General features: G+C 42.2%; 1 protein-coding gene across 1 annotated transcript; it reads right to left on the reverse strand.

Moving 5' to 3' along the window:
* Window positions 1-5,025: 5,025 nt before the first annotated feature.
* CLDN12 (claudin 12) lies at window positions 5,026-20,764 on the reverse strand. The gene is given in 5 exon segments (XM_048838101.2): window positions 5,026-8,760; window positions 14,705-14,723; window positions 14,726-14,772; window positions 20,539-20,668; window positions 20,671-20,764. Coding segments are annotated over 5 exon segments (1,035 nt in total). The 5' UTR covers window positions 20,750-20,764; the 3' UTR covers window positions 5,026-8,000.
* Window positions 20,765-21,637: the final 873 nt, after the last annotated feature.

Consider the following 21,637-nt stretch of genomic DNA (forward strand, 5'->3'; position numbering starts at 1 on the left):
CTGATATAGTATATGCTGAGTGGATAAATGCTAGACAGGGCTCAGTGATTCTTGTTGAAATTTTTTTGACTTGCTCGGACAGGGTGTCTAATTATTAAATGCCAATTTTAAGGCTTCCAGCTCCCTGGATGAAAGGTTGGGTTTGTTCTTTCACTGAACAGTTTTGTAACAGGATGTTGGATCATATTAAAGAAGTTTGTATTAAAATCACAAATGAGTTTGATTCCCCATAGTTTAAATTCTAGGGTATCACTAATTAAGAGGTCTCTTGGTCTCATATTTTTACTGTTTCTCTCCCTCTCTGTGTGAAACTTGCAAGCTGCTAATTGTATTAGTACATCCTAAAACAGAGCCTGTTCTCAAAGCAATACTTTGTAACAACTACTCAGAGAGAGAGACTCAAAGCGATACTCTGTAACAACAGAAACAGGACACAGAGACTCCCCGCCCTTTTGTTGTATTTATCTCGCTTTGTTAACAATTGTGATTAAAATAGAGATAGAGGATGTATGTGGATGGATGCTTGGTGTGGATAATAACTGAATGATTAGGGAGGTGCCAGCCTAAGAATGAAGTGTCCATCGACTGAAGAAGGAATCAAGTGGAAACAACCAGAGGACCCCCGGAGGGCAGGCTGGAATCTGCCCAACAGCCTCAAGGATGGGAGAACCAAAGAACAAGATAACATCTGGCAGCACGGAGCCGTCAGGAATGTGCCACCTGCTGATTGATTCCGCAACAGCATGATGAAGCAATTCCCATAGACTGGCATAGGAAGAAATTCCTATAAAAATGGACTCTAGAAAGTGAGAATTTTGGGGTCTGATTCTGCAAACCAACTTCCAGGAGCATCAGATGAGCATCTGACAAGGCCCTGCTTCCTCCTCATGTCCAGGCCAACTGGCCAGTGGCTTGGCATGAGCAACTCTAAGGCTGGTAACTATGATGATAACCTTGCAGAACCTGTGCGTGTGTGTATGAATAAATATGAAATTGAATGGAACGTTATTGCTTTAACTAACTGCTTACTATGATTCTTTCTGTATTCACAATAAATGTGGCATTTTGCCTTTTCCCCTTTAATAAGATCCTGCTGGTTTTTATTTTATTGGTATAACGAGGAAACCTGGCTGCATTACTTTTATCCAGGCAAGAAACAGTATTTGTGTTTAGTTATCTGCCATTTTATACAGCATAGTTCCATACATGTACACAGATCATGGCAGAAAAATCATCAGCATTATTTCTCTTGTGTACAAAACAAAATTCATGATTTTATATAGGAACATGGGATTCATCATCATAGAGCACAACACTAGACTATTTAATCTAGAGTCCTGACCATGGCAATAGCCTATATCACACATTTCTGCAGAAGTTTAAAAAAGAAAGAAACATTTTTGTCTATTATCATGATACTAGCTCTCAGCTTTAGCAGTACAATCCTACCAGATTTGCCTGAAACAGAAAGCTACTGTCCTGAGAAGGAACAGCATTACAACTGCTCCTGTGGCATTCCACACCTCCATTCAGTATTTGGGGCATGATTCTGCAATGATAGGACTTTAGGAATTTAGAAATGGCCATTTGGATACCTGTGCCAGGCAGACAATATCAGTAAAATTTAGCTATGTAACTTATATTTGTAAGACTCATAGACTTTAAGGTCAGAGGGTGCCATCATGATCATCTAAGTCTGACCTCCTGCACATTGCAGGCCACAGAACCTCACCCACCCCCTCCTGCAAAAGACACATAACCTCTGGCTGAGTTATTGAACTCCTCAAATTATGATTTAAAGACTTCAAGTTAGAGAATCAACCATTTACACTAGTTTAAACCTGCAAGTGACCAGTGCCCTATGCTGCAGAGGAAGGTGACCCCTTCCCCCCAAGTGTCTCTGCCAATCTGACCCCAGAGAAAATTCTTTCTTGACTTCAAATATGGTGATCAGTTAGACCATGAGCATATGGTGAGCAGTTAGACCAAGACCCACCAGCCAGACACCTGGGAAAGAATTCTCCATAATAACTCAGAACCCTCCACATCTAGTGTCCCATCACAAGCAATTGGAGATATTTGCTACTGCAGTCGCAGATCAGCTACATGCCATTGTAGGCAGTCTCATCACACCATCCCCTGCATAAACATATCAAGCTCAGTCTTGAAGCCAGTTAGGTAATTTTGCTCCCATTGCAAAAGTGGGGGCAAGGAAGCCAACTGATTCTCTAGATTCCCCTGCTTCTCGGACCACCCTCAGGAGCACATAGTACTAATGAATACAACAATGGGCACACTGTGGAACACACATTTGAGGGAGCAGTGATTGCAGGGACCAACAAGAGTCATTGCCATCTTGTGCAAGTTAAGAAAGCTGACCCTGGCTTCTTCCAAAAATGTACAAGTTGAAGAGAATGGGGAGGACAAACTTCTCCCCCTGGTGAAAGTATTCAAAGGGAACACCATGAGTTGAAACTTGCAGTTTAATCCTAGATGGAGAGAACGAGACATTACTCCTCTGATAAGAAGTCACTTATTACATTGGAATGGGAATGAGGGCGAGGAAAGAATATCTGTATGAAAGAAAATGGAAAAGTAGGTGAGAATACATTCATGTCTCCCTTCTGTAGGATAAAGTGATATTGCAATTAAATCTCCTGTTAAAGAGCTTCAAGGGTCATATGGTAGGATAGAAGATGGAGGCCAGGGAGGAAAATATGGCGGGTGAAGTGAAAATGCCAACAACAAAAGGTTCAATGGGCCCAGGCAAAGATTAGTGGACAAAGAAACAACAGCAGCAATCTTGTCTTATTACAAACGCCAAGTGATAACTCAAAATTAGGCAATCTGGAGGGGGCCTCAGGTCAAATACTGACTCCTCGAATAAGAGACAGAAAAGAGCTATAGTGGTTTGGACACAGATAAGACTGGCAGCAAGTAAAACAACTACCTGAAACCTTACATGGAAGTTTAATTGCTCAAGAAGAAACACAGAGTCTTTCCATACCATTTACTTTTATTTTGTGAACAGAAAAATATGAAGTCAGTTATAAACAAACGCTCTCTGTTGCTACAGCCGAGGGTTACAAAAAGTAAAACCAAATACAAGGAACTAGAACACGTAGCTCTGGAAGTAGTTTGCACCACCAGCACAGAAGCAGTGAAAAGTGCCTTTGGCACACCCTGCAAACAGGAAACATCTCACACCCGCTTATGATAATATCAAAGCAGACCCAGTAATACTTGGTGGTGTCTGGGACAGGCAGCACACAAACTTCTGGGGATCCTCATGCCTCTGATACACCCCAAATACCAGTTTCCCTAATAAAATGAGAAAGCATCAGCTGAGATATTGTTACTATCTGGTAACAAATCCAGGCATTGGAGAGATGTGCGGAAGGTAAGACCCAGGAGACTTCCTTGCATAGCATAGAAAATTTGTGAGAGAAGATTAGAATTCTGTTGGGAATGTGAGTCACTCTATAACAAAGGCAGGTATGCCGCAGTATTGCTAACACAGGCCCTTAGAATGAGAAGGCAGTCCCTATGGAAACAAGCTCTCAAAAGGGAGCTCAGGGAATCTACATGTGTGACCTGTGAACTAATCCTGGGGCTGCAGGTTTTACTTAGTAGGTTATAGATGGTTTGGTCTGTTTGTCCAGCTAGCTCAGAGGCATTCTGCATCAGACTATCTTTGTTCTGATGTTATCAACAGCCTGATAAATTAAACCTCTCGGAGTTGTTTTCCTTTTGATAAAGGCAAAAAGGCCCTGGCGGTTACTGATAGGAACTGAGGCCCAGCTACACCTGGCACTAAAAATGGGATTTTGACTTCATTTGTGTGAAAACCATGAGGTCTAGTCCCTGATATTACTTTGATAAATGCTCAGACTAGCAGCTCTTAGGGGAGCCATCAGATGATGCAGCACGGAGTCCTCAATACAATCATCGTCCTTAGCCTTGTCTTGTAGGACGTGACAGGCAGATTATGCTTCAGCCATCAGGATTATTGGTTCTCCTGTGTCCCACATTTCCTTAGCCCAGTAAGATACTATGGTGTCTTGTTATACTTCAGGGGCCATGTTGGCTATCAGGTAACTGGGACTAATGTGCCAGAAGGAATTACAAAATTGATGGCCCAGCAGTAACTCATGTAAGAGTAGCTATCAGCCCAGCTAGCTGCTCAGCTGCAGCTACCAACCTAACTGGCAGGCTAGGAATAACAGCAATCCCAGAAGCTCTGGGTGCCCAAGCTTGCTATGTCCTGCTCAATTTGCAGCACCATCCATTAATTCCAGTTTCCCAGTCACCACAATGGGCCCTGGGCCACAAGCGAGATGCCACAGGCTCAACAATTGGCCCTGTTCACACTGGAAGCTGAGAAAAATCAGAGATAGCTGCTAGAAGATAGGGAGCTACCAGAAAGACATAGGAAGAGGTCAGGTAGATCTGGTGACAGCCCCCCACAAGCTCTAGGCAGGACGGAAAGATGGGGAATTAATCTGATGACTGGGCCTTTTTTCTTTAACTGATGTCTGTGTATTACACATCTGAATCAATCAGAACAAGCAACCCCAGAAAGCACCATGATTGTGTACAGTCACATTTATCTCCAATAAAGCTGTGGCAAAAATTCCTGCTACTGAGGCCATTCCAATGAGGAAATATTCCTGGTATCCCAAGTCAGTTGTCGCCTGCCTATTATTTCTTTTAGTTTAATTTTCTGTTTAAAATCATAGGGAAATATTAATAAATATCAAGCTTTTGGTTGGTGACAGAGTCAACAATAGTCAGAAGGAATTTATAAAAGGCAGGATTTTTTTTTGGACAGAATTACAAAATTAGTGGATCTGAGGAATGCATTAGATGTAATGCATTTGGAGTTGATTAAAGAAGTTCAAAGATTTTCTGGCAAAGTCAATGACCAGTGGAAGATCACGTAAATACGTTTTGTATTTTAACATGCATGGTGCAATTTTAATTTTTTTTCTGTATAAAAAAAAATATCTAAAAAGAAACCACATCTGTATGTAAAACACATTTTATTAAAAATACATATTTTCTGTTTTACATAAAAAGAACCCGCACCATAATTAAACATTACTGAAAGTCAGACTGGAATTCTACTTGGAAAAATACAAGATTTTCATAAACAAAGAGAGATACAGCACAGCACTCAAAATCATTTTCACTTGGGACATATTTTGCAACTCACATTAACACTCCTTAGTAGATATAACCGTGCAGTGTGTTTATGAACTATACATGATGAAATATAATATCTTTAACAGAGATGTCCTGAATTGAAACCCAGAAACTTTGGGATTCACAAGCATCAGAGTTAAGGCCCATCTCAAAGTTTTAGAGAGGTACAATTTCCAGAGCAAGGCTTTATCAGCTTAACAGCAATTTATGCTAATAAGGCCTTTAGAGCAGAAAAATCAAAGTCAAAAAGCAAAACAGCTGCCAAAATACCAGAAAATCCACCAATTTAAAAATATACCTATATGGAACACAACACCAGATGCATTTGCTTTCAACTGAAAATCCTCTTTACAGAAGAAGAGCCCAGAGTCTTATAAGGTGCTGAGCATGTAGAGAAGCTGGGCACCCTCATTTCCTTGTCAAGTCAATGGGAGTTGCAGGCACTGAGCATCACTCCAGAGGGTTCGGCACCTTGCAGGTTCAGGATCTAGGAGCAGAAGAGACACTGGCCATGGCTGAGGAATGTTTACTGGCAAACTCAGATCATTCAGAATAAGGCCTGGGGATGGACCTCCACCCAGTGTTTCCTTTGCTTTAGTGACCCAGACTAAGTAGGTAACAGCATGCATAGCAGAAACAAATATTACAATTATCTGTACCAAGACAATGAAAATGACCATAAAGCATAGATCCACTCTAAAAATAACTGTGTAGGAATGGCCCCATAGAGTTCATGTGTTTTATGATGCCATATAAAATGTGCTCTGGTTGAATGTAAGACCACATATTTTCTAACTCCCTGCTCTGCAAACTTAGTCTGGGGTCTAAACACACTAACAACGGAAATAAAAATCCTGGGAGGGCACCATTTGCCCTGTGGAATATTTATTACTAGTGCTAATACATGGAGAAGGAAAGATCCCAGCTTGACTCTCACAGATCCCAGCTTGTGTTTACAGGGCAAGGAATCAGAAACAATATTTTTTTCATTTTTAAACTGCGAACGGAGCAAATTTGTTATGGAGTTAATGAGTCACAAATACACAATAAACTCCACAGTGCCGCTAACAGAGTCACTTTTCAGACTGGAACCACATTTCAAACACGAAAGGATTTGAAGCGATCAGAAACACAGTGAGCCAGAAATGTATCTGTACTGAGAATATTACACTTCAGCGTCAGGCCAGGATTTTCAGGTGTGACTAGTAATTTTCAGTGCGCAACCTGAGAAACTTTGATTTTTCAGAGGGTGTGCGCTAGCAATTTATGAAATATCAGGGTCCTTTAATGTGTCTCAAATTACGGGCTTATAATCACTTAATCTTTGAAAAATCTTAGTTTATATATCTACTTATGAAGCTTTCGGATGACTAGGGACTTCATTTTAGGGGGATGGAAACTTCTCTTCAAAGGGAGCTAGAAACCAACTTGGGTCTAAAAAACAATTAAATAGGGGAGAGATCTTGAAGTCAAGGGCTGGAAAGGTGAAATCCTTATCTGTAAATAAATAAGATACAGCCTGAAAAGCCCAACAACCACTGCTTAAAAAAAAATTCCCATTAACATCGTCTTTGAAAATACACACGTTTGTTTTCATTAATATATACATAAGACATCCAGAATGAGGACTCTTTCCCCATCTGGTTACAATCTGCTTCCCAAAGAGGCATGTTGACAGCCTGTTTATAATACAGCAAACAGTGTTTTTATATTCTGTAAAATTGTTCAAGGTTTATTCAATACATTTGAAATCTGGAGGACATTCCGCTCCAGAACAGAATGATGCTAAAGCAGTTTTCACTTTAGGCTTGTTCTACTTGATGACAACGCCCCTTAAAATACAATATTCAAGTTTTAAACCACAACGTTTGAATTACAAGTGGTATTTTTAAATAAATCATAAAATGGAAAAATCTGATGAGATTCATAATTTCCCAAAATCCACTGAATGGAATGAAAATGCACTGAAGATGATCAGGGAAAAAATCCCAACCTCTGAGATTTAGCCCAGGCCATTGCAATAGGACTGAGAACTATTAGTTAAACTTTTTTTTATTAAATCTCTGATTTTTCCTTTGAGATTAAAGGGTAATTTGACACTAATGCTGCATTTGAAGTTCATAAGCAGATGGGTTTTATTTATGCACAGTGGAAAACAAAGAACGTTGTAACAAGACTTAATTAGTTTGTCAAATACTGTTTTCAGAGATCACATCCCAAAATACATGCAAAGTTTTGTAGTCTATTTTCTACTCATCTTCCTGCTCTAACTAGCGCATCGTATTCTTCAGAGTGTGCCATCCTGTAATGGGAACTGCACTCCACAAAAAGCCCCATTGTCTTTAGTAGGGCAATGCACGGTGGAATGGGTCTACCTATCTGGTTCTTATTGCAGGATCAGGACATAGGAATAGCTCATCAAATCAGTAAAGACGTTCAAAACACCTTTGGTCTGAATAAGCAGGAGGAGGAGTGGATGTGCAAGAAGGTCTCTGTAAAAATTATTTTTGATCAATAGCATGTCATTACAGCATTAGCAGCAGTCAATATTTTCCAGGAGTAAATTCAAAGAAGAGATTGGTCAGAAATACATTAAAAAGTAAGACTTAAAAATATTGTGGACCCAATTCTCTATGGTCTTCAACCTTATACAATCTGATTTGGGACTATATTACACCCACTTTGCTCAGGTGTTAATAATTAAACATGGGCCAAAGCAGCAGAGAATCAGGCCTTCAATTTCTAAGGTTTGAGCCAGAATAAACGTTTGGGTTTTGAAACACATTTTGTTTTCTTTAAGAAGCGTGTGTTACAACAGGAATGTCAATTTCAATGGCAGAGAGCCGAGATCGTGCAGAATAGGGCTGGGAGGCATAGCTGTGCATGCTGGAGGCATGGGAATAGAGAGGCTGCCAGAATGGGGACGGTAAGGTTTTGCATGCACAATACCAGATAAATAACAGAACTGAAGTGAAAAACAGGCCTCCTGCACTGGCAATGGTAATATACACTGAAATATCAAAGGTAAAAACTGGCTCATATTTTTTGTTCAGGTAGTTGTTATAAAAAATTACCCAGATTGATGGTGTGAGACAAATGGCACATGCAAGTAGAAACAACAGACCAGCCACAAGGTGGCAGCCTGGACTATTTACAAGACATTTAGCAAGTTTGATGTTTGGTACATTTGACACAAAGGCCGTGTTACACATGCCGATCAAACAGAGCAGCAGAGCGGAGACAGCAGTTAGCATACTACAGGGGATCGCAAATTGGAGAACCCGTAAATCCAGCTGATCGACTGCTGTGTACCACTCTGTGTCATATATCACACAGTCTCTGCTTCCATCAAAGCGCGCACACTTAATCCAGAGTCCAGTATAAACTGTCAGATTCTTTTCATTTTTGTTGAATGTGTGCAGTCTCATCAGTCTCCAGTTAGGAAGTAAAACTGCAGCAAAAAGTCCGGCTACCGAGGCTGTTCCACTGAGGAAGGCCAGTACTGTCGCTGCATGAACATCCCGGCAGCCCATGTTGGCCCACAGAAAACACTCCCTGTGATGAAAAGAGATGGGTTCAGAAGGGAAGAGTCTTAAAAGGAACATTTTAACATAGCAGAAAAGCAAATCTCAGGACCACTTCTCCACAGCCACGCACCATGTGGAATCGTTTACACTAGTGTAAAATGAGTGCAAAGCAGGTGTAAAACACTGCCATTTGGACCAGTAGCTTTTTACACACACTTTGCACAGGCCTAAGCATTGACACAAAGAGCAAGAAAATGGAGATTCAGCCTTTGATAAGTTACTGTCAGTAACTGTCAAGCTTTAAGGACAAACGATTAACATTCCTTTCTTAAAACTCACTTCCTCTGCGGCTGAGTGCTAACCCTCTGAATAAACAAACAAACAAACAAACAAACAAGAACTCCGTAAATCAGACAACTCTTCTGCTTCTATGTGCCAGGTCTGGTGGAGAGCTGTGTTGCCAAACGGTGATAACCCTTTCCTTCTGAATATCATCATTATCCCCCTCCCTATCAGGGTTTGTCATCCGATTTTAGTGTGTAAACTCCTAGGGACGGGGTGTAGGGTAACATTTTCAGCAGTGCTTTAGAATCACATTTGCAAAAAGTGACCAGGCAATTTGGGGTCCTCAGTTTTTGGGTGCTTAATCTGAGACACCTTAAGGATACCGATATCCGGAAAGTGCTAAGCACCTACCTCTTAAGGTGTTTCCAGTTTGGCACCCAAAAAACAGTAGACACTTGAAAATGTAGGCCTGCCTCACTGAAAATCAATAGGACTTAGACTCCTAAGTCACTTACACACTTTTGAAAATGTTGCACTATGCACACTTATACAGTGCTACATAACTATAAATACCTTACATAGCAAGAGGATATGTGAAATAATAATAAACTGCTCTTCACTACTCCAAGTGTTAAAATTCTATAAAATGTTAACTAACCCCTCAATTATAATCTAAACTTACTTTTTTAAAAAGTGAGGTTTTGAACACCACACACACACACGATACAATTACTTGTTACCTTCCTACCAAATATTTGAGGCAGATACAAACACATTAACCAGATGCAAAAAAAAGTGAGTCTTTTGTCTGTGGTATTTTTGTTTTATAGTAAAGTACAAAAAAAGCAATTAGAGTTGCTTGTTAAAAAGTTATAAATGTCAATTCTCTCTGTACTGAACTCTTAGCACACAGGGTCCTAGAGCCCGGGACTGAGCCCAGAAGTTTACACAGCACCGAAACAGTCCCGCAGCCCAAACCCCGTGAGCCCGAGTCAGCTGGCAAAGGCCAGTCGCGGGTGTCTAGTTGCTGTGTAAACATACCCTCACTTACCATAAAGGCAACATTTATATACTGCACACCTAGCTGAGGGTAGGCCACACCCTCCTCGTCTTACTCAGAGGAGCACTCTGATGGGAGTTAACAGGACTATCCCATAAGTAAAACAGCCCAAAGGTGCCCCTTTTTCTGTACCACAGTTTACTTAACATATGCCTCAATCTAAATGTTTAGAGCCACATCAATGCATATAAGACGCCAAGAAATAATAGAAAATTTACACCTCTAAATTTGGGAGGTAATTTTAGCTTTAATACGAGATCAAATGTTGTGTCTTGCGGCTTAAACACTAAAGCAAAAACAGACACAAGCTCGAGAATGGCATATCTGTCAGGCAGCTGTGATAAGACACAAGTCCCCTGGTGGAAGGGCATTCTCAGCAGTGGGACCACTGGCTACGGATCTCCCTGCCAGAAGAGATCAGAACAAGTTCAAGATTTATCACTTTCAGAGGTCAACTGCTAACCCACTTTGTCCACAGATACCTTTGCGATAACAGAAACTGTAAAAGCAGTTAAGGGTCTTAGGAAGCAGGGAAAGAAAACATATGAGGACAGAGAGGTCAGGTCACCTCTCAGCATCCTCAGAGACCCTTGGATCCTCAGGTATCTAGTTTTTCCATAGAATACTGGTAGATGTAATTATGCCAGTTCTATGTAATTATGTGCGCAGTTCTAGTGAGGGCTGGGACAGCATGGGTAACTCTGTCTGCTGTACCTGATACGTGGACAGAGGACATCAGTCTCCAGTCTGTTTTTGGCTGCCTTTAGGCTGTACTACAAGGTCTATTTATATTGGCTGGCCTATTACTGTTTTTTGAGTGCCTCCTCTTTTTTCTTCTTTTGCACACCAGCTATCCCTTTCTACCCAACCGTACCTACTTCCTACACCAGTGGGGCCTTAGATCAGCTTAGACACTCGCGGCTGGCCTGATTCAGGCTTGGGCTGTTTCATTGTTGTGTAGACTTCTGGGCTCAGTCTGTTGCCTGGGCTCTGGGACCCTGCGAGGTGGGAGTTCAGTAGAGAGAATTGACATATTTTGTGGTATGGTTTCCCTGGTGGTTATTGGATTTGTCTTGCTCCAGACTTGCTTTAATATTGTATGGTTGTGTATTTGGGCTGGTTTTCTTTTAGACTCATTTTATATCGTAGTTCTGCATGGTGTTTACATGCTTCCTGTGTGAACTTTAAATATTTGTATTTGATAAGTGCATATCCAAATCCAGAGGAACTCAGAGACAAGGAACAAAGGGAGAGAGGATATATCTGGTCCTATTGTGAGCTCATGAAGGAGTAACAGAGACTTTGTCGGGTTTATTTGGATAGCTGGGTACATTTTTCTAATCGCAAAAGAGCTGGCATTGTGAGGGAATGGTATAGCCATACCGTCCAGCACAATACAGTACTCCTTCTCTCCTCTCCAGATTCATAAACCATCTCTTCAGCCAATCCACTATGTTTAAATGAAGAGAGAGGATTTGCTATGCTGTCAACGCTTGGGATTAGTGGAAATGCAGATGATAAACAGGATACCAGTGCTATAACATGAAGCACTTAATTATGAAATTGTGTTTTAACATCATCTTCCTGGTGTGCAAGAATTAGGAATATACAAATTATATCAAGGTTCCTGAGAAATGTTTTGAGAACTAGCTCACAACCTCTTTGAAGGATACATGCTTCACATGCCACTTTAGTACAAATTGCAGCTACTTGTGGACACCACAGAGAACACACCTGTAGTAAACAACCTCTTATACATTCATGTTTCTAGCCGTATGCTAATGATGATGTTAAAGGAAACAGTGGCACAGTAGTTATTTCCAAATCTGTTGTGGCCATGATGACACAACACACAAACAGGAAAGGTTCTGTAAGGACCTGTTTTGCCTGTAAACCAGCATTCAGATACTATGGTGATGGATGCTATATGCTATGGGGATGGACTCTAGGAAAAGCCATCACCTAGACTAGATAGATGCCAAGGGTGACAAATTCTGATGTAGCTACAAAATACCTTTCCTATTGTTATTGCAGGTGGTGGAAAAAGGGAACAGGAGGAGTTTGGCAGCTGAAGGAGGGGCTAGATAGGGAATAGGTTCAGAAACGTGGGATAGTATGGCATCAGAGGTAACTAACTGGCTGCCCATGTCATCATGGGAGTGGTGTAGGGAGAGAAGTACTTGTAAACTCTCTCCCAATTACCCCACGACTATCCACTCATATGTCCTTCAGGCCTCCCTGCCTAATCCTCATTGTAAAACCTTCTCTAAAAAGGAGTTGATCCAGCTCCCACTAAAATCCATGGAAAACTTCGACTCACTTCAATGGGAGCTGGGACAGGCCCTTAGAGATTAACACAGGGAGCAGCTTCACCTAGGCCAGGACCTAGCACTGCTTAGTTTGACACATAAGGGAGTCTGAGGCTCTCCAAATCCCAGAGAACAGAGAGCGTTGAGCAGTATCCTCATTGTCCATTGCAGCAGAAAAGACAAAGACTGACCTGTCTTTCGGATGAGATGTAAAACTGAGGACCTGACCATTTGTTGTAATTTAGGCTCCCCCACCACCATTCACATGTGCAAGGTTGTTAGCTAAAATATGCTGACCAATTTTTCAATTGAGGTAACTACACTTTAGCTTCTTGTGATTTCAGCTGAATCCAGTACCTTCCCTCCCACCTTCCTGTTCTAAGTGGTAGTGTTGCTATGCACTGCTAAACATGAGCTTTGGGCTCCATGGAGCCATACAAGTTCTCCTTATTAAATGGGCACTGAGCGTCAACCATCCTCTCCATCTCTATGAGTGGTCCCTCCTGTACTGTGTGCAGAAGCTGAAACTTGCCATTCTGTTCTTCAGAGTTTTATCCTGCATTCCTCAAAACAGTATCTGAGCATCTGTCAGCAATGCAATGAGCAACAGGACTAGCATCCGTCACGTGCTACAGCTCTGCAGTTAGGGAAGAGGTCTCCAGGATTGTCAATCTGCAACTTGTCACGAACGCTACACCACTTATTCAAAAGCCTTAACACAGAAAAAAAAAAAAATCTAGAATAAAAATGATTTTATTCTTCACGTGATCAAATATTCAGGCAGGACAAAGACTAGTGACAACTCTAGAGACTTTACTGTCACCGAGTGACCTACCCAGACTTTCCCGAACTGCATTACTCAGCATCTTCTGGTTCTCCAGTGATAGGGAAGTGAAATGGGAAGAAAGATGGTCTTGTGTTTAGAACAGGTGCAGAAATCGAGGTACCTGGGTTCTCAGACTGGCTCTAGCATCAATATGCACATCATTACACAAATAATGGCAGGGAAAGCAGTGTATATATTGAATAGAGCAGGGGTCTCAAACTCCTGGCCTGTGGGCCATCTGCGGCCTGAGAACCTCCCCAATGTGACCCGTGGGGCTCCAGCAATTCTGGGGCTGGGTCTCCCCCTTGGCCCTGCCTGCCGCCCGCAAGTGCTCCCCCCCGTGCTTCTCCCGGGCGATTTACAATGGCCTGGGGCCCCTCCCACCACTGGCAGCACAGTGGAGCTGAGCGGCTTCTGCCTGCTCGCTTCCCGTGTCTGCCAGCCCCACCCTGTGGCCCCGGGGCGGGACTGTGCCTCTGTGTCCTGCCTCCGCCCTGAGCACCCCTGCAGCCAATGGGAAGCTGCGGGGGTGGTGCCTGGGGGCAGCAGCGTGCGGAAGCACCCCAGGCTGCCGCGCCTTGAAGACCCAGGTAAGCGCCGCACCCCTCGAACCATTCCCAGAGCCTGAACCCCCACCCCATACCTCCCCCAACCCCCAAACTCCCTCCCAGATCCTGCACGCCCTCCCTCCACAACCGCTCCCGCCCCCAAACTCCCTCCCAGAGCCTACACCCCAGCCCTCCGCACTTCCTCCCAGAGCCTGCACCCCGAACCCTTGCCCCAGCCCAGAGCCTACACCCAAACTCTAGCCCAGAGCCTGCACCCCTCAACCCCTCCTGCACCCCCTCCCGCCCCCAAACTCCCTCCCAGAGCCTGCACCCCTCCTGAAACCTCACCCCAATCCAGAGCCTGCACCCAGCATCCAAACTCCCTCCCAGAGCCTGCAGACCCCCTCCCCCACCCCCAGCCAAACTCCCTCCCAGAGCCCAACCTCTCACCCCTTCTGCATCCAAACTCCCTCCCAGAGCCTGTATCCTGAACCCCAATCCCCTACCCCAGACCTCCTCCCCCACCCAAACTCCCTCCCAGAGCCTTAGGCAGGTGGGGGGGAGGAGTTTGAGGGGGTGGAGTTTGGGGAGGGGGGTCCTGGGCGGCATGAGTGACATTATTGGCCCGCTGGGAGGATTTGCGGACTGGCACTGGCCCTAAGGTAAACTGAGTTTGAGATCCCTGGTGTAGAGGTTGAGTCTTTTTCCTCTTCATGGAGGTAAGGTCAAACCACTCTGAGATAAGGAAATAGCACTTTTCTTTCGCTGGTTACTAAAGACTTCACTTCTCTCCTCCACTTTGTGGGGTCAGGCAGTTATCTCTAATCACACAGACAGTGGCAGTTTGCCCTAGGTAGCAAATATTGCTAGGCAGGATGTGGCTTCAATTGCTAATATTGCTCAGAGGTGAGCTGCTTGCATAAGGACAGATAATACATACTCACCAAAAGGTGTATTCAAATAAGGAGAAACCCTGGCAACTCTTGGGAGCAGAAAATACGTACTCTTGAATCTAGGAAAGAGAACATTATGAGGAAAATGTCAATTGCATGTTTTCTTTCATGTAATTCCAGGTGCAGCATTAAAACAGAAATTCTGAAATGGCTGCAAGCAGGGAAGAGCCAACCATTCTCCAACACACGGCTTAGAGTGCAAACCATTTTTCTGGGGTTTGTCTTTATTGTTAACTTAAATAAAATAACAGAATATAACATTCAGCCTAAGCTTTCTCCACTCCTAGAGTTTTTCCCTACAGGACCACCTATGCCTCTGCCCCTCTAGCTCTTTGTGCCAAGGCTATTTAATCCCCTTCCTGACATCAGGGTGCCTCAGCAGAAGAGGCCTCTGTTGCTGGGGAAGTTCCCAGATGCTGTCACAGAGATATTCAGATCCCTGAGTCTACATTCCTAGTGATAAATACCATTTAAAGTTGTTATTTCAGCTTTTGGTTACCAATTTGAATTTAACCAGTCAGGGTGAGAGTCATTGAGGACAACAGAAATCTTAAAGAAGACACACAACTTTGTCATACTTGTGGGGATTTCTCCCTCCTCCAAACCAATGGAATTTCTCTGGGTGAAAGGGCATAAACGAAGTAGGAAGAGGAAGGAGAACTGATTTTTTAGGAGAGCAGGTAGAATGTATTGGCTAGCGTGTAAGTGCAACTACTGTCCTCAACTCTGGAGGTTCTCCAACTTTTTCATTCCACAGACTACAACGGAAGAGAAAGATCCTCTCACGGACTTTCCTTACCCCCATCCTCAGTGCCCTGCTCCCCCAATTTCTTGGTTCTCAAAAGAGCTCTGCTGATCAGTGCTTAGAACCACTGCTCTATTGGATAGAATGTCAGACCTGCAAGTAGAACGAGGAGGACTTGTGGCACCGTAGAGACTAACAAATTTATTTGCGCATAAGCTCTCATGGACTAAATAAAATTGTTAGTCTCTACGGTGCCACAAGTACTCCTCGTTCTTTCTGCTGACACAGACTAACACGGCTACCACTCTGAGACCTGCAAGTGTTTGTGACTATGTCACCTTAGTAGCTGAGTCTAAAGGGGATGTTTATTTATTTATTTTTGCAGATATAAACTGTGCCTATTAAGCAGCCCCTAGGCAGATGCACAACAGCTTACTGTAAGAACTTGGGCAATCTCCTTCAACAAAACCAAAGAAACCCCTTCCTTGCCATCCATGCAGAATCCAACAGACCTCACTCACATACAGGAAAATAAAGATTCCCTCTATTAAAATGTCTGGGTAAGCCGAGAGACCTAGCAGTGTTCTGTTATGGTCCCCAAAGTTAAGTATTATTGAACTAAAAGAGAAAGTGAATTTCAGAGGCTAAGGCCCTCTACTATGAACTTGCTTTCATCATGCTCCAAGAGAATCAGAAATCCATAGACTATCAGCTCCAGTTTCCCATTTGATTTCAAGTGCCACGTTAAAAACACACACAACCCCCCCCCCCCAAACCAACAAACACGCACACACGAGGAGAGAAACAAATACTAAGGGTATGTATGACCCAAACTATAAAGGGACACGTAGATCAAAATCACCATGTTCCAGAGAAAAGTACCAGAAGCCAGTGCAACCTATGGAAACTATCTATTAAACCCCATGAAAGAAAAAAAACCTCTGAGCAGGTGGGTAGTTGCATCTGTACTCGCTCGAGTTTCTAAGTAATCTTCAAGCATCACTCTAAGTAGAGCAGTGATCCAATCTGGAGGTGACAAAGGCATGTATAGGTAGCTATAATGGAGTCCGCACCAATAAAAAGCTCATAATAGTGACACTTACATAGTGCTTTGAAAGCGTACATGATTCGCTGTCAGTGGATGAACTACGTCAAACACACAACAGTCCCTTACTCCAGTATTGGCTTAGCCTGTGGGCACAGGTGGGTACAATACTACTAACAGTTACAGAACATTCAGCTTTACCCTAAATGGTAGAGACTTCTCTTCCAGGAGTTTAAGATCTTGAGTTCTAGCCTCACTAGCCAATATGTGAGCTAGGCAGCACCTGTGCTCAACAATGAGGAACAACTGTGGGACTTGAACAGCTATGCACCCCAGCTGCTCAAGAACTAGTTTTAAATTGTGAGGAAGAGGAACATGAAATGTACTAGCTAGTGTGTACGCATAGTACTGCATCCTATCAGACAGAATGGCAGACCTGCTATACTGTGGGATCAAAGGCATCCTTTATGTCTGACACACAGAAGTCATAAGCCTTAATACCACTACATAGAACAGAGATTTTCTCTTAGCTCATATTTTAAGGATATTTTGGAGCAGAACATCCCCTGTAGAACTGATTAAACAATGGATAAAATTATTCAGAGCTTATATTTACTGAAGAAAGCATTAATCGGAACATTATTTGGTAAGCTCTCAAGGTGGGTGAATGTTTAATAGCATTTTTATCAGATACATTATTCAATGAATCTATAACCCACTCTAGTCCCAAGTCCTAGCTCCGTATTCATTCATTCACCCAGGAAGTCTGCACGTTCTTTAGAGGGTAGAATAAATTCTGCCTATGCAACCACAGAATTGCTAAAAGAGGAAAAGATACAACTACCCAGCCCCAATTTTTGCAAAAGGTTATAAACAAATCACATCTAAAGAAGAGTAATATAACGCAGATCACAGATTTATAGACAGAGGCCTCCAATTAGTGGGTTACAGGAATAATCTACAACAACATTTTCAAAAGATTGTGTCAAGTGTAATTATTATGCTAATTGATCCAAAAATTGCATTGAGCTATGGTTAAAAATACAGCAAGCACACTAATTCACTAACCCAGAGACCTTTCCGTGAATGCTAGAATATATTATAGTGGTGATATTTAACAATCACAGATATAATCTCAGGTTTCAGAGTAGCAGCTGTGTTAGTCTGTATTCGCAAAAAGAAAAGGAGTATTTGTGGCACCTTAGAGACTAATAAATTTATTTGAGCATGAGCTTTCGTGAGCTACAGCTCACTTCATTGGATGCATTCATTCAGTGGCTATTTGAGCATAAGCTTTCGTGAGCTACAGCTCACTGAATGCATCCGATGAAGTGAGCTGTAGCTTACGAAAGCTTATAAATTGGTTAGTCTCTAAGGTGCCACAAGTACTCCTTTTCTTTTTGAGATATAATCTCATTTACCAAAACAATTTATGCTACAAACTAAAAGTCAACAAGAGTAGGAAACCTAGAATCTTGCAATATGGCAGTACCGAGAGCCCAGGCTAAAGTCGAGCATATTTCAGAGTATACAAACAGCAAAAGCAAGTGCCTCTTGTGACTAATGAAAAGATGAAGGAACTGTTGTTAAACAGCCTACGACCAACCCCTACAAATGGCAGCACTGCGTGGGTTAGAATGTGAATCAGGACATAATCATCATCAAAACAACTTCAGTCTGATTATTAACCCCTTCCCCCCCCACCGCATTTTTATTACGTTTGAACATGAACACCCAGTAATACGGAAAGAGCCCAGTTCTGTCAGGAAATCTAGGCAACTAAGCTCTCATTTCATGCTATAAAGGTATAAATAAAAAGGGATCATCACTACAATTCTGCTTCTCTACCACCTGCAGATATGCAATCCTGGTTTTTCATTAGCTATAAACACTGAAATCCACCCGATCCTGAATAGAAAAGGCTTAAAAACATTATAGGTAAACGCCTGAAAAGCGACAACACTGCTAATCACACATACCCGCTTACTACGCACGCAACTCGTTATTTGCAAACACTAAGGAGCGGCTGGTGTACCTATTTTTCCTTTTTCTCAGCCTTTCAGGAAGTCGTGGCCTTCCCCAGAAATGCTCAAAGTCTTCTGGGATTGTAGTCCTACTTCTCCCCTGATGTAGAATTTATCCCAGTTTCCAAGACTACAACTCCCAGGATTCCCTCTTGGAACTATTTCCTATCCCACATCCTTCACAATCTGCTCCGACAGCCTATTCCTGCTATGCCACTGTGGTGTAATGTGATCAAGCCCTGCAGTCAATCACCATCTTTTGCTAATAGGTAAGGACAATAACAGAGACAGACACACACACACAAAATACACGGAGATAAAATGGAACACATTTGTAAGCAAAAGTTATACAAATAACTGTAAGCACTTCTCAGAGTTCTTTTTCAGTATCACCAACCCCCAACATAAAAAATCATGAGTTAGGACTCCCAAAATTATGAGATTGGCTTAAAACTCATTAAATGTAAAAAATAATACATTTTGGGTTGTTTTTTTAAATTTTCCTTGCGCCTGAAGTCCACAAGGCCAAGTTTTCAAGCATTCCACCAGAACTACAATTAGGCTAGAATATTTTTTTTTTAAGTAAAAGAAAGAAAAGCTGAAATTCTCATATAATCCCATAACTCCAGAAACCAGTGCTTAAAAAAAACCCAAAACCAAAACAGAAAACACCATACCCACAACAAATATCACAAAACTCACAGTAAAATCATGCGAATTGTCGGCACCGCTTTTCCCCAATAAGTTTACAGTAGTTTGTCTTCCAGGAATTGTATAATAATAAATAATACAAAGCTCTTTTCATCACTAGATTTCAAAGCATTTTACAAAGTAGAGAGTATCATTGTCCTGATTTTATAAATGGAGAAACTGAGGCATAGCAAACTGAAGTTACTTGCTCAAGGTCATCCAGGAGGCAAATGGCTTTTTATGGAATAGGTCCAATAAGGGCTCCATGGGTCATTTGTAGTCTACCTAAATTTGCATGGGGCAGATTCAGTAAGTCTAAAACATCACTACATGCTGGAAATCTGATGGGAGAAGAAATGCAGGAGGAAGTGAGCAAGGTGGTGCCTTGGTCTTATTGAGCTTGCCTTGTGTAGACTGAAAATCTGTTTCTCTCTCCATGTTTCAGAGAGAAGGGAAGTTTATTTTTTCAGGTGAATACAAACACCAAGGCTTTCTTGTATCTGTATTTAGCATTAGGAAATAAAAGAAGAAACAAGGGAAGGTTAAACTGTTAGACTGTTTCCAAATTCCTCTGAAACATGAGACAAGGATTGCATTGGGGTGGATTAAGAAGGCCTGGATCCTCTAATACATTGGCCTGCTATGTCTCAGGCCGATCTACATTTAAAATTCAGGTCAACATAGTTATGTTGCTCAGGGATTTGAAAGATACACTGAGCAATGTAGCTATGCTATATTAACTTCCAGTGTAGATGCAACTAGATCAATAGAAGAATGCTTCCATCAACTTGGCTGCCATTGCTTGGAGAGGTGGCATTCCTACACTGACAGAAAACCCCTTCAGTCACCCTAGGCTGCCTTTACACCACAGGTTATGTCAGTATGGCTACAGCACTGTAGCTCTGCCAGGGTAGCCCCTGTAGCACAGACATTCCTTCAGCATCCCCTCTCCTGAACATGCTATCACAAGGTCTCCTCCCTTCATGCTGAAAGAAAAAATGATGGGCTGCCCACACTTCTAGGGGAAACCACCACTTCCCATGCCACCTGGCTGGAGAGGCTGGTAAGAGTCTTTAGACACCTGAACTGAGAAATGATTTACAGCTTCTGCTTAAACTTCTTATGTAGCACTTAAACTTTAAAGGAATCCAGTTGCCTGTAAAAGTAACACCCAAACTAGCATCAAGATGAAGGGATACCAAAAACGCCATAAGATCTTTATTTGAAAATGTCAATTAAAACCCAGAGAAAATAAATTCTTTTACCCTTCCTTAGTGGGTTCAATAAAACAATGGATGTTCTTGTATTAACCTTCACTTACACTGAGAGATTCCCATAAATGCTGCCATTGGTTGAATTACAGGGGTGGTTAAATATCCAATTTTTAATTATGCTCCTTGCAGCACCTTCCTCCTCAGTGATTAAACGACGAACAGTTGGATTTGTGTGTTAAAGGTCTCAGTCACATCCCACTGTACATCACACATAAGGTCTAAATGGCTAACCAGAATATGGCTTTGAGCAGTCATCATTCACACCCTTGTGTCCAGCCCAGTCAGTGACGTCTGAACAAGCTCCCCGGTCTGCTTGTAAAACAATATTCTGCACCCTGCAGTGAAGTGAGTGCGACAGCGAGTCTGTCCTGCATAGTGTCCAGCTCCCATTGAAAACATTGATTTAGCCAAGTAATGAGGAAATGCAATTGGTGTCAAGTATTAAAAGTTCATCAGTATAAAAGATAAAAGAATTGGCTAACAATGAGCAAATTATGGCTTCCTTCCTAGTAACTGCTTTTAAATTTACAGAGGATTTTACTAGTATATAAAAATATTAAGTCTGATGAATCCAGTATTAATTTTGCCTTTGGAAACGTTATAATGGATCTTTGAAGTGGAGGACATATTGTACAATGAAGGAGTACTAGTTGCTTTTTTAGTAACATTTAATGTTCATTCATTATACAAAACCTGGAAATCAACCCCCCCTCTGACAGGCAATTCTTTCCCAAGAGAGAGGATGCTCACTCTGCTTAGATTCATGACCTACCCACTTTTAAAGTAAAAGGAGGAACTGTGTTTAAAATTCAGACAGGGAATGTGGAGTTGGGACTTTTTGTGATCTTGGTCATTTTTACTTAATCTTCTTCCCCTCTGTAATACAAAGATAGTCCTAGCCCATGCTTTCCTCTACTTCTGTGAGGAGAGAATAGCAGAACCCAGCAGGTGAGAGTAGAAATGAAGAATGACAGTTCTGTAGTATGCCATGCTCTTCTATGCCCCCACATCAGCCTCTCTCCCCTATGTCTCATTCAGATTTCTACCAATTCATAAGTGGGACCCAACCAATTTCACAGCTATGAAAAACATGTCAGACCATGAAATAAGCCCTTCCCCATGAAATCTGAGCACCCCAGCAGCGGG

Source organism: Caretta caretta, chromosome 2, assembly GCF_965140235.1.
Source record: "Caretta caretta isolate rCarCar2 chromosome 2, rCarCar1.hap1, whole genome shotgun sequence".
NCBI classification, from domain to species: Eukaryota; Metazoa; Chordata; order Testudines; family Cheloniidae; genus Caretta; species Caretta caretta.